At 35.4% G+C, this 13,170-nt stretch overlaps 1 protein-coding gene across 1 annotated transcript; it reads left to right on the top strand.

The window, feature by feature from the left end:
• Positions 1-120: 120 nt before the first annotated feature.
• On the top strand, positions 121-11,264 carry LOC123911401 (peroxisomal acyl-coenzyme A oxidase 1-like). The gene is made up of 14 exons (XM_045962804.1): positions 121-426; positions 1,096-1,204; positions 1,332-1,393; positions 1,546-1,755; positions 1,951-2,038; positions 2,121-2,283; positions 2,965-3,163; positions 3,651-3,848; positions 9,269-9,400; positions 9,550-9,670; positions 9,781-9,891; positions 10,235-10,304; positions 10,579-10,762; positions 10,850-11,264. Exons 1-14 carry the CDS (start codon positions 289-291, stop codon positions 11,057-11,059), a joined length of 1,995 nt encoding a protein of 664 aa, XP_045818760.1. The 5' UTR covers positions 121-288; the 3' UTR covers positions 11,060-11,264.
• Positions 11,265-13,170: the final 1,906 nt, after the last annotated feature.

Raw genomic sequence — 13,170 nt, 5'->3', positions numbered from 1 at the left:
AATTAATTAAAATCTAGTCAATGTTTGTGGAAAAAATAACATCATTAATATTTAGATTTTTTTTTGACTAATCACTATAGCATTTGATTTGAAGTTGAAAAACGTTTAAAACAAGATTATATAGGCTACTTTTTCAACGTCATCATCACACAGTAGTAGATAGAACACACGCACTATCTTCATTTCTTCAAAGTTCAAACCATTTATTTGGTGTGTTGAAATTTCCGAACTGCAGAAAAAAACTGAGTTAGTTCACACTTCACAGTTCCGTTCGGATTTCGAATCAAAATGGACGGTGTTGATCATTTAGCTTTCGAGAGGAACAAGGCACAATTCGATGTGAACGATATGAAGATCGTTTGGGCTGGTTCTCGTCAAGAATTTGAACTTTCCGATCGGATTTCTCGTCTTGTTGCAAGCGATCCGGTGAATTTTTTATTTTATTTTCTTCTCTTTCATTTCGATGTTACCAATGCTATGAGAAACTGTTAGTTAGTTAGTTAGTTAGTTAGTTAAGGACGTGTTTGGATCCACTTATTTCAGCTTATCTACTTGCATAAATACTTATGAGACTGTCTGAGAAAACTTATTGAAACAAGTAATGGCATGGCATGTTCATAAGTTATTTTTTGGCTTATTAGGATAGCTTATGAAACATATAACTTATGTGAAAGCAGTTTGACTTTATTTTGGAATAATAGACACTTGATTGACAAGTTTTTAATTAGTTTGTTTATCCAAACATGAACTTATTTTGGAATAATAGACACTTATTTATTTTGGAATAATAGACATTTGATTGACAAGTTTTTTATAAATATTTTTGCACAAAAGGTAGTGTTTTACTTTTGGAACTATGTGAATATGATATTACTCGTTGTTGATCTGCAAAAGGTTGATTTTTTTTAGTTATGCATTAGGAGATTTCAGTGCTTAGGTGATTAGTTCATGTTTTGCAGGTCACTGTTCAGCTTTAACATGTAATGTAGCTAGCTTCTGTCTCCCATATCTTACATTTTAATTTTTTTGGTGATAATGATGACTGCGGCTTCTATAAAAATTTGTAACCTTGCTTTGGCTGTTTCTCATTTCTAGGTATTCCAGAAGGATAACAGAACCGCACTTGATAGAAAGGAGTTATTTAAGAACACTTTGAGAAAAGCAGCTCATGCATGGAAAAGGGTCATCGAGCTTCGTCTTAATGGTGACACTTCTGGCTTTTGCATTTGGTTTTTTGTTATTTTCTTCTACGGGACGCAATTAGTTTCCTATTAGGCTATTACATTTGATATCTTTCACTATTTATAATATTATGTGTTGTATTCTTACAGAACAGGAAGCTTCTAAGCTTAGATCCTTTGTGGATCAGCCTGCTTTTACGGATCTTCATTGGGTATAATTCAAATTTTGTCCTGTTTTCTTAATCAAAGATATATGTAGATTGCAAAAGACAAAACCAATAAATATGTGGATGAATCGGATATATCTTTTGTGTGCATATTATCAGGTTGTGTTAAATTTCAGTTATTCATATTTTTTTTGCAGGGAATGTTTGTGCCTGCTATCAAAGGACAAGGAACAGATGAGCAGCAGGAAAAGTGGTTGCCTCTGGCTAATAATATGCAAATAATTGGTTGTTATGCCCAAACCGAACTTGGTCATGGATCCAATGTTCAAGGCCTAGAAACAACTGCAACATTTGATCCAAAAACAGACGAGTTCATTATTCACAGCCCCACATTGACTTCCAGCAAAGTGAGTGAAATGGGTGATGTCTTCTGAAAGCTTTTACAATTATTTTGCTGTTTGGGATTCTATAATGCTACAATGTTATTAAGTGCATTGGCAAGTGCAATCAGGGAAAACAGTTGTGTTTCTCTCTTTTATTCATCGAGCTTATTTGTCTGTATTTTGGATATATCATCACATTTTATTGCTGATTTGAAACAGTGGTGGCCTGGTGGGTTGGGTAAAATATCCACGCATGCTATTGTTTACGCCCGTCTTATTACTGATGGTCAAGACCATGGAGTGCACGGTAATTACCAAATTTAATCATCCAAATTTCTTGTGTTAGACTCAAACATAAATTTATTAACTACTATATGTCCTATTTGAAGGTTTCATTGTCCAGCTCCGGAGCGTGGATGATCACTTGCCTCTTCCAGGCATAACTGTTGGAGATATTGGAATGAAATTTGGAAATGCGGCATATAACTCCATGGATAATGGAGTTCTATGTTTTGACCACGTACGAATTCCAAGGAATCAAATGTTAATGAGGTAGTAGTTCAGTTTTACATATTCATCCTTTGTATAACCTTACCAACCAAAATTCCAATCATCTTAGTTGGAGGTTTAATGGTGTATAATTTATAGCACATAAATGATCTTTGAGGACAAAGTTACTATAGCCCAAACTAGAAGGCAATGTCTGTGGAGTGACTTCACAAGATGGAAGACTGAATAAAATTCAAATAGTATTAACCAATACATGAATAAAAGTACTTTTAGTCATTATCTTCAGTGAGCAATGGTAGGTAGATTATTGAAGGTATTTTTGTCTATGAATTAAGAGCATTTCACTGGCACCTACTTTTCACACCAGGCAAGATGTTAAATCCTTAGGACTAAGTGCCTTATTAATAATCAAATTATTGACATCTACATTATTATTTGCTACTTCTTTTTTAATGTAATTGTTAATAGTTTTCCTTTTAGATTATTTATGCATGTACTTATATAACTGGATAAAAATGATGGTTAAGGAAAGCAAAATGGAACAAAGGGTTCTGTTCATCCTAAGTAGAACTCATCACTCTCTTGTGATGGGTGGGCGAAAGATCTGTAACAAAGAAAGCATATCTTAAGATGACCTTTTCTACTCATTTTCAATACCAGTGTGCTTTTTAGTTTTTGTCAATAGAATAATGTGGTGGTTCCTCTGTTTTTTCAATCTACCAGGGTTTCACAGGTCACCAGAGAAGGAAAATTTGTACATTCTGGTGTTCCGAGACAGTTAATTTATGGAACTATGGTATATGTGAGGCAGGCAATTGTAGCTGATGCATCAATTGCATTGTCACGAGCAGTTTGTATTGCTACCAGATATAGTGCTGTTCGACGACAGTTTGGATCTCAAAATGGAGGTCCTGAAACACAGGTAAGGTGTAAAACCCATTGATGCAAGTATGTTGCATGTCGGAGAATTCATGGTTATTAGAAATATGCTAAGGAGGTATTTTTCATTAAGTAAATTTGATGAAAGCTAAGGAGAAATATGCTGAGGACACAAAGTTACAATTAAAATATGTTGTTAGGCTAGACATCTTCACCCGGGTTAGAACCTGGGACCTCGCAGTGGCGTGTGTGAGTTTCAGGTGGTGAGCCTACAAACCAAAAAAAAAGTACTATTAAAATATAAGCCAAATCATTTTAATTAAGTTGTTATTGGTTGTGTAAATTTAGGTAGTTTTTCTTTATACCAAAAAAAATGTTTTTGCAAATTCTGTAGTTGGAAGGTTGATGGGATTCTTCCTCATCTTTGCATTAATTATTTGCTATTGGCCGGCCACAATAAAATTGAATGGTTAGAATTGTCTTTTTATGTTTAATGTGTGTTTTACTTTGTGCTCTCTGCTTCGATTTAGGTGATTGATTACAAAACACAGCAGGCTAGACTCTTCCCATTGCTAGCTTCTGCATATGCTTTCAGATTTGTTAGTGAGTGGCTGAAATGGCTTTACACTGATGTGACTCAAAAATTACAAGCTAATGATTTTTCAACATTGCCCGAGGCCCACGCATGCACTGCAGGGTTGAAATCCTTGACTACTTCCGCAACTGCTGTATGTTACTACTTAATAGTACTTATTTTCATTTCTATGCTTCTTTAGATTAAATTTAAAACACTGTTATGCGATTTACTCTTATTTGGGAATTTTTTTATGTTGTGCTATCCTTTAGTGAGGTTCCATAAGTTTTACGACAGGTCTCCTCCCTTAACCTATCTCTCTCTATATGTTGAAACTCATATCCTCATTTCTATAGTGCTACCTTATGCGGTTCATTTTGTTAATTGAAACATGTGAATATTTTGAAGACATTGATGGGTGTTAGTGTTTTACCATGCATTACTGATAAAGCATTTAAATTGAACTGTCTGAAGATTTATGAATGTGATTATACATGCATATAATCCCACATCCTCCTTGTTATCAGCTTGAAATTTAAAGTAAAAATTAAAACCACGGGTCATAGCATATTGTGATTTATTTTTGCAAGAACAATTATATAATTATTCTAATAGTCTGGATTTCCAGTTCAAAAAGCTTGGTTGTTCTGAAGTGCTGGTTATTCTGATTTTTTAGTTGTTGCCATTAAATTATAATTCATGCTATATTTTTTTTTAATGGCAATTCATGCTATCTATTTGTATGAAGGATAACGAACCGGATGAGTAACCTTCTCTACTTTTAAATGATTAAAATGTTTTTGTTGCTGTCAATTTGTTATTACCCTTTAATTGTACCATGTCATATATGTGTTATTCACTTAGTAATTGTAAGCTTTTTAAGTTCAAATAAAATAAATTAACTTCCATTTGTAGAATGGAATTGAAGAATGCCGTAAACTTTGTGGCGGTCATGGTTATCTTTGTAGCAGTGGTCTACCTGAGTTGTTTGCAGTGTATGTTCCTGCCTGCACATATGAAGGAGACAATACTGTCCTACTCCTAGTTTGTTATTTCTAGGAGATTCTAAACTTATCTATTATTTCCTTTTATTTTTGTACTCTTCCTATTTAAACCAGCCTTGAGCTGAGGAATAACACATAACAGTATTCACTTATTATTTTCTACATGGTATCGAGAGCTCTTGGTTTTGGGGGTCTCGCTTCCGCAAAACCCTAGCCGCCGTCGTGTTTACGGTCTGATCACGACAACCGATTTTGTGTGTGGCACTGTTCACCGCGGTACTGTTCACACGCTACTGTTCATTCGGTAACACTGTTCATTGCCGGCACTGTTCACGTTCTTGCTGTTCACCAAAAATACTATTTACGCACTGTTCACGTACACTGTTCACCGTAGTTACTTTTTCTTTGCTGCTTCCGGTGCTAGTTGGCTAAGATTATTAATTATGCCGTTTTTTTTATTCTCGACGACGATCATCCACTTTCAAATATCGTCGTGAATGCAAATATTGTCATCGTTTGGGACATACTATTTTTCAATGTTGGAAATTACATGGTCTTCCGCGAACTTCAAATCATAAGAACAAAGGTGGAGGTGAGGGTCATACATTCCAAGCCAGTAATTCTGATCAAGCGCAACGGTCTTCTTCAATTCAGCTTTCATTCACGATGGAACAACTAGACAGACTGTACAAAATTCTTGAATCTAACACTCTTTCTGGCTCTGTTGCCCCAAAAGGTACTTCTGCCCTTTTTAGTGTCGGTCCCAGTCGTGCTTGGATAGTAGATTCAGGTGCAAGTGATCACATGACAGGTAATTCTACTCTGTTTTCTTCTTATAGTCCATGTGCAGGTAACCATAAAATAAAAATTGCAGATGGATCCTTTTCAGCCATTGCGGGTAAAGGTTCGGTTGTGTTGTCTCCAAGTCTAACCCTTAAAGATGTTCTTCATGTCCTAAATCTATCTTGTAGTCTCATGTCTGTCAGTAAATTAGCCCAAGATAGAAACTGTCAAACTAATTTTTTCCGTACTCATTGTGTTTTTCAGGATTTGAACTCGGGGAAGATGATTGGTAGTGCTAAGGAGAGTGGAGGACTCTACTACTTCGACATTGAACCTGAATCACAACTACCTTCCAAACCAATAAGTTCATGCTTTGAATCTTTTTTAGTTCTGAATAATAATGATGATGATGTTAAGTTATGGCATTCACGATTAGGGCATCCTAGTTTTCCTTATTTAAAACACTTATTTCCTGAGTTATTTCGTAATAAGGATTTGTCTTTGTTTAAATGTGAAGCATGTGAATTTGCAAAACATCATCGTTCTCATTTTCCATTACAACCCTACAAACCATCAAAACTTTTTTCTGTTATTCACAGTGATGTTTGGGGCTCTAACCGAACGAGTACACTTTCTCATAAAAAATGGTTTATCACATTTATAGATGATCACTCAAGAGTTTGTTGGGTGTACTTGTTAAAGGGGAAATCTGACGTTTGTCAGGCTGTAAAAGATTTTATTAAAATGGTGCAAAATCAATTTCAAACAAATATTCAAGTATTTAGAAGTGATAACGGCAAAGAATATTTTAACACAATGTTGAGTGATTTTTTTCGTGAAAATGGAATTGTGCATCAAAGTTCATGTCCTAACACTCCCCAACAAAATGGAGTTGCAGAAAGAAAAAATAGGCACCTGTTGGAGGTGGTTAGAGCTTTACTTTTCGCAAGTAAAGTACCAAATTATTTGTGGGGTGAAGCGGTTTTAACCGCTGCATAATTAATAGAGTGCCCTCCAAAGTTCTTAATTTTCAAACTCCAATTCATATTTTCAAAGAATGTTTTCCTAATGATCGTGTTTCAAATGATTTGACATTAAAAATCTTTGGTTGCACTGCATTTGTTTATGAACATAAGAATATTAGCAAACTCGAACCGCATGCTATAAAATGTGTTTTTGTTGGGTAGTCTCCAACCCAGAAGGGATATAAATGTTTTGATCCAAAAAACCAGAAAATGTTTGTCACTATGGATGCTACATTCTTTGAAAACAAACCTTTTTTTGACACGCATCTTCAGGGGGGAATTTAAATGAAGATTCGTTTCAAACTGAGTACATGACTTTTTCTAATAATTTATCTTTGCCGGTATCACAAAGTTCTAAGACTTATACTTCTGCACCAACAGAAAATGGCCATGATTCTTTATCTAATCCTACTCCTGTTATGAGTAGTGAACTTGGTGAATCTGAGCCTACATTTTCTGATGAAGAAAACAATGAGAATCTTGAAAACAATGATAATGATGATCTAATTGAAATGCCACAAAATAATGAGTTATTTAAAGATAATAGGTTTGAAGCAGGAAACAAGACTTGGAAATGAAAGGTTTTTGTGAGAAAGAATCACAAAGAAAGTGATGAGTCCACATCTCAACACTGTCATGAATCTGAACCGGGGGATGATCAACTTCCTAAAAAAAGAAAAGGTAAGTCTATCTCTATTTCCGAGAGTCGTATTTTGTTTCCTGATATCGATGATCCTGTGGCTGTTAGAAAACCTGTTAGATCTTGCACTAAATACCCATTGTCCAATTTTATATCATATTCATATTTGTCTTCGTCTTTTTCTGCCTTCACCTCAAAATTGTCTAGTGTAGAGATTCCAAGAAATGTACAGGTTGCTCTAGAAGTTCCAAAGGGGAGGGAAGCTGTACTTGAGGAGATGAAAGCTCTTGAAAAGAACAAAACCTGGAGTGTTATGACACTACCGGATGACAAGAAGACGGTTGGATGCAAATGGGTGTTTACTGTGAAGTATAATTCAGATGGCTCAATCGAAAGGTACAAGGCTCGGTTGGTGGCTAAGGGTTTTACTCAAACCTATGGTATAGACTACTCAGAGACTTTTGCTCCTGTTGCAAAATTGAACACTGTTAGAATTCTCTTGTCTCTTGCTGCTAACTTAGATTGGCCCCTACATCAGTTGGATGTTAAGAATGTTTTTCTCAATGGTGATTTAAAAGAAGAAGTATATATGGACATTCCTCCTGGCTTTGAAGACAAGTTTGGATCAAATGTATGCAAACTAAATAAGTCTTTGTATGGATTAAAGCAGTCTCCTAGAGCTTGGTTTGAAAAGTTCACTTATTCCATGAAGAAACAAGGGTACATTCAAGGACAAGCTGACCACACCTTGTTCACAAAGTTCTCCCAAAATGGAAAAATTGATGTCCTAATTGTTTATGTTGATGATATCATCCTTACTGGAGATGATATAGTTGAAATGGCAAGAGTAAAAGAGAAATTAGCATTAGACTTTGAAATCAAGGACTTGGGATCCATGAGATATTTTCTTGGTATAGAGGTTACTCGATCAAAAGATGGTATTGTAGTTTCCCAGCAAAAATACATTCTAGATTTATTGGAAGAAACATGAATGAGTGGATGTCGACCAGCAGATACTCCCATGGATCCTAATGCAAAACTTTGGGAAGAAGGTAGTGTTCCTGTTGATACTGGAAGGTACCAGAGATTGGTTGGGAAACTGATTTATTTGTCACACACTAGACCTGACATTGCTTTCTCGGTTAGTGTAGTGAGTCAGTTTATGCATTCTCCTTTTGAGGAACATCTTGAGGCAGTTTATAGGATACTGCGATATTTGAAAGCAAATCCTGGAAAGGGATTATTTTTTAAGAAGAATAGTGAAAGAAATGTGTCTATTTTTACCGATGCTGATTGGGCAGGTTCAGTCACTGACAGAAGATCAACATCTGGATATTGTACCTATGTTTGGGGTAATCTTGTGACATGGAGGAGCAAGAAACAAGGAGTTGTAGCAAGAAGTAGTGCAGAAGCTGAGTTTTGAGCTATGGCTCAAGGTATTTGTGAAGGATTATGGATCCACAAAGTCCTAGAAGAGCTTAAGATGAAAATTGAGCTTCCATTGAAATTATACTCTGATAGTAAAGCCGCTATTAGCATAGCTCATAACCCAGTTCAACATGACAGAACCAAGCATATTGAGATCGATCGACATTTCATAAAAGAGAAGTTAGACGCCGGAATCATATGTCTACCTTTTGTAACTTCGAGTCAGCAAACTGCGGATATCTTGACCAAAAGCTTAGCAAGACCCACCTTTGAGCATTTGATAGGCAAGTTGGGCATGATAGATATCTATGCACCAACTTGAGGGGGGGTGTTGGAAAATATTTAGTTTCCTAGTTTGTTATTTCTAGGAGATTCTAAGCTTATCTATTATTTCCTTTTATTTTCGTACTCTTCCTATTTAAACCAGCCTTGAGCTGAGGAATAACACATAACAGTATTCACTTATTATTTTCTACACATGCTATATTTTTTTTTAATGGCAATTCATGCTATCTATTTGTATGAAGGATAACGAACCGGATGAGTAACCTTCTCTACTTTTAAATGATTAAAATGTTTTTGTTGCTGTCAATTTGTTATTACCCTTTAATTGTACCATGTCATATATGTGTTATTCACTTAGTAATTGTAAGCTTTTTAAGTTCAAATAAAATAAATTAACTTCCATTTGTAGAATGGAATTGAAGAATGCCGTAAACTTTGTGGCGGTCATGGTTATCTTTGTAGCAGTGGTCTACCTGAGTTGTTTGCAGTGTATGTTCCTGCCTGCACATATGAAGGAGACAATACTGTCCTACTTTTACAGGTTTGTTAATTTTTAAATATACATCATTCAGTTTCCCTTAGTAGCTGTCTGATTTATGATATTTTTAGGAATTATCTTTGTTTTTTTTTTTTTTTTTTTTTTCTGTGAAAACATTGGGATGTTTTTGACAACTAGAAAATCTCACGTAGGTGGCAAGGTATCTTATCAAGACTATATCTCAGTTGGGTTCTGGAAATAAACCTGTTGGTACCACGGCTTATTTGGCTCGCGTGGAACAATTGATACAATATCAATCTGATGTTAAAAGAGGTATAATGAAATTGTAATCTTTTGATATTAGTCAAATATGTTTTCATTTAATATCACGAAGCATTCCTGTGTCCTATTTGTGATTTTATACTCTTTTTTATTCCTTTCAGCTGAGGATTGGTTGAAGCCTAATGTAGTGATTGAAGCATTTGAAGCTAGGGCTGCCAGGATGTCTGTTGCTGTTGCTCAAAATCTCAGCAAGTTCACTGATCCTGAAGAGGGTAAATGATTCAATATTGTTTGAATCACAAGCTATATTGACATGTCTGTGTAGATTGGTATTTACTGACTTGTGATCGGAGACCATATGTGTTTTGTCTTTACCTACAACATTATACTGTGGTTTCTTACATGTTTGAAGAATAGATTGACTATACCGTCCTGTTACAACATTGCAATTTTTTTGTACATTCTGTTTGTATAGGTTACAGTGTAAAAATTATACTTACAAATAAAATGACATGTTTTATACAAAAACTCTTATAAGTGCACTGTTGATTTATTATTGTAATTTGTGAAACATGATTAAATATTATTGTATGCTAATGATTTTTCTGACGGTAGGTTTTCAAGAACTCTCAGCTGATTTAGTTGAGGCAGCAGCTGCACATTGCCAGTTAATTGTTGTTTCCAAGTAAGTTTTTAATGAATTTACACGTCATTTGTTTGTAATTAATGTGTCGGTGATTAATTGTTATTCTACTGAATTGTCTCCAGAAAGATCAAGTCTAATTATATTCTAGAGAAACACATAATATTTGTCCCTTTTTCTCAATTACTTTTCATGTACAAGTCTAAATTTGAATTTATGGTTTGGTAGCCCGAAAGAAGTGCAGAATGTTGTTTAGTAAATTTGAGAATACTTGAATATTATACATTTAAGTTGATCAAAGCCTTGTGCTTTTTAGATTTATAGAGAAGCTGCAGCAAGATATACCTGGAAATGGTGTAAAACAGCAACTAGAAGTTCTTTGCAGCGTTTATGCTTTATTTCTTCTTCATAATCATCTAGGAGATTTTCTTTCCACTGGCTGTATCACTCAAAAACAAGGATCACTTGCGAATGAGCAGTTGAGGTCCTTGTATTCACAGGTTTGTCCGATACGATTTCTAGTTAATAGCATTTTCTGCTTTTTATTACTGTAATATAAGAAGGCTAATGATTTTGTGTGTGATTAGGTTCGTCCTAATGCAATTGCGCTTGTTGATGCGTTTAATTACACTGATCACTTGCTTGGTTCGGTTCTTGGGCGCTATGACGGAAATGTGTACCCTAAGTTGTATGAAGAGGCTTGGAAAGATCCTTTGAACGATTCAGTTGTTCCTGATGGCTTTAAAGAACATGTTCAACCAATACTTAGGCAACAACTACGTAACGCTCGACTCTAGATTATTTTATAATTGGGGTAGTGGTACTATTTTTATTGAAAATCGTCAATAAAGTTGCATGAAATTTGGATAAATAAATGTAGATGAATACACACCGGTTGAACTTTGATGATAGGTTTATTTCCATGGCTATTGATAAAAAAAAAGGTGTATATGTCCATGGTTAATAACATTCATGAGTGGAAGTATCATTATTTATGACTCATGTTTTTGTGGCATGTACATTTCTTGGGACAATGCAATCACAGGCTTATGAGATGTGCTTGCAACAGTCTCCTATGTCTTTCACCGTGCAATACCTATTTTTAATGTTAGATTAAGATGTTCCATAAAATAATACAATGGTCTGGCTACACCTGATCCTTCTCTCACCTACTCCTGTACTTTACTCTCCTGAACAGAAAAGTGAACTAACTACAACATTTTTTTTTTGCAACCCACCACATCAATAGATTTAGATCCAGCAACATATAAAATCAAAGTTTGACCCGTTATCAATTTTTAAGCCAATGAAACATACTTTATAACACCCTTTTTTATATAGTTTTTAATTAAATTTGTAAAAAGAAGAGTTTTTTATTTAAAGAAAAAAAAAACAATGGCTCGCTGGATGTAGTGTATCCATGAAGGAGATGAAGTTGATCTTTTTCTTTGTTATGAAATTGGATTGGATAAGGAAAACGAAAAGGGAATTAAGATCTCGGTGGTGCGACTTGTGAGGGAGTGAGAGTTTTGGCCAAGAATGATCTTGTGTGGACGACACATGATAAGCTCCTGTGGAATGAAATGATCCAACAATCAAAACAAATGGTGCATCAGTGCATGGAAGGGGCTAAGGCAAGGAGACCCTCTTTCTCCTTACCTATTTATCTTGGTGATCGAGGGATTAACAACTCTTATAAAAAATTCGGTGGCACAAGGAGACCTTCATGGCGTGAAGATTTGTAGAGGAACACCTATGATGTCTCACCTTCTTTTTGCTGATGATTGCTTCTTATTTTGCAAGTTAAATTTACAAGAAACTAATCATTTGATGCAGATCCTCAAAAACCTATGAAGCAGCCTCAGGACAAGAAATCAACATGACTAAGTCGGAGGTATTTTTTAGTAGGAATATGAGTATGGCAGCCCAAGAGGACCTTTAAAAAATTATGGAGTCTGACACGTGCTAGGTACCAGTAATTACCTTGGCCTACCCTCTATGATTGGCAGAAAGAAGAGGGAGACTTTTGCTTATGTGAAGAATTGGATTTGGAAGCGCATAAACTCTTGGAGAGGAAGGGCTTTGTCTAAAGCCGGTAAAAAAGTAATGATCAAGTCAGTGCTACAAGCCATCTCGTCATATGTTATGAGTATTTATTTATTACCGGACTCCACAATCAAGGAAATAGAACGGATGATGAACTCTTTTTGGTGGGGAGGTGGAGCAAACAACAAAGGAATAAGGTGGTTGGCATGAGATCGTATGGCTTACCCAAAAGTGCAAGGAGGCACGTTTCCCGGATTTATATACTTTTAATGATATTTTCTCTCCCCACCCCCCACGTTTCTTTTATACCCCCTTAAATCCCAGTTTGCCTTTCGAAAATGACCACTTTTTTGGTTAGCAAATTCGGGTTTTACGAATCGAAAAAATAAAAACTTCGGTTTTTAAAAACCACTCGCTTTGTCCTTCGAGTTTTACGAATCGAACTATGTTTATATAGAAAGCAACCTCTCACATTCTTCATCACTTTCAATACTTCATCCTCACACTACCAAAAGAGATCCCAAAATCCAATTCGTTTTTCAGTCAAATCGCTGCTTAAAATCAAGTTTGGAACGTTTGCTAAGGGTTGGAAGGCGATTTGAAGCACAATATTAAGGTAATCTTCCGTTTAATTTGTTTTATTTTCGACTGTCATATATGCTAGGTTGGTAGGTTTCTGACACAAAATCGTTCGATTTATAGAAATCGAAGGAATCCTTCGGTTAATACGAATCGAAATGACTGGAACTTTTGGTTTTGTGTTGGTTTAAACGTGTTTGCTTGCCAAGCCTAACCGAAGGATTCATTCGGTTGATACTAACCGAAATTACTGGAACTTTAATTTTTGCAATGTCTGTTTGTT

The sequence above is a fragment of the Trifolium pratense genome, linkage group LG2 (genome assembly GCF_020283565.1).
Source record: "Trifolium pratense cultivar HEN17-A07 linkage group LG2, ARS_RC_1.1, whole genome shotgun sequence".
Taxonomy (NCBI): domain Eukaryota; kingdom Viridiplantae; phylum Streptophyta; class Magnoliopsida; order Fabales; family Fabaceae; genus Trifolium; species Trifolium pratense.
This window is presented reverse-complemented; position numbering and strand designations above follow the sequence as displayed.